The sequence below is a fragment of the Dendrobium catenatum genome, unplaced genomic scaffold (assembly GCF_001605985.2).
Source record: "Dendrobium catenatum unplaced genomic scaffold, ASM160598v2 original_scaffold_120017, whole genome shotgun sequence".
NCBI classification, from domain to species: Eukaryota; Viridiplantae; Streptophyta; class Magnoliopsida; order Asparagales; family Orchidaceae; genus Dendrobium; species Dendrobium catenatum.
Window position 1 is genome coordinate 195 of NW_021438452.1, and position 891 is coordinate 1,085.

General features: G+C 33.3%; 1 protein-coding gene across 1 annotated transcript; it reads right to left on the reverse strand.

The window, feature by feature from the left end:
• Positions 1-200: 200 nt before the first annotated feature.
• Positions 201-725, reverse strand: LOC114578693 (cellulose synthase-like protein H1). Its single transcript, XM_028692112.1, has 2 exons — positions 492-725; positions 201-357 (listed from the first exon to the last, which is right to left on the reverse strand). The coding sequence occupies exons 1-2, from the start codon at positions 708-710 to the stop codon at positions 232-234; spliced, it is 345 nt and encodes a 114-aa protein (XP_028547945.1). The 5' UTR covers positions 711-725; the 3' UTR covers positions 201-231.
• Between the last annotated feature and the right edge of the window lie 166 nt (positions 726-891).

An 891-nucleotide genomic window follows, 5' to 3' on the forward strand; every position in this document is an offset into this window, starting at 1 on the left:
TCTAACATAACGAAAAAGTATTATGTGTATATTGCATGTTTTCTTCACTATTTTTATTATATCAATTTATAACATAAAAAGTAGGCATGTAAATAGTGGGACTAAAATATCGGGGTAGCACTATTCACAGTCACAAAAAATGTGTTTCCATTTGTAAGAGCCACAAACTGGCGAATGACGTTTGGTTGAAGATGCCCTATATATAATATAATTATACTACCACTTACAGTTTTATGTAGTACCTGCATTTGTATTTTGATCGAAGGGCGAAGAACCATAAATAACTTTTCTCCTGTGAAAGGATCCACTTCCTCCATTATAAGGACCCTGAATCCCAGCGATCCCTTCTGCCATAAACTAAAATGAAATGGATTAATTAATGATTTACAAATCAAATTAAGCAAAATCTTACTAATATGTGGTATATTGGAGGATAAGAAAAAGTTAAGTTGATATTTTCATTAATTTTAAGCCAAAAGAAAATATAAAACCTTTTGGAAGACCTCCAACTGATTTCCAAAGGGATCATTCTTAAGACCTCCATAAAACATTTGAGGGATTTGAGCATAGCCACAGGACCTCTCTTCATCAAAGCCGAGTAGAAGGCACATTCCATGGAGTATTACTTGGTGATTATTAGCGAACATGTCACAATCCACATTTAGAAAAAATGGAGCATTCGTCATCAATGCTGAGACTCTTGTCTGCATGCAACATCAACACAATTAGATGTTCAATACAATATTTGCTTTATTCAACTAATAAGTTTCTAATTGTTCAAAATGTGAATAATTATACCACTTATAATCATATATATTGTATTAGATTGAAGTGGGTGTCAATATTTGACACGATACGAAAATCCGACCCGGACCCGACCCGAAAAATTCG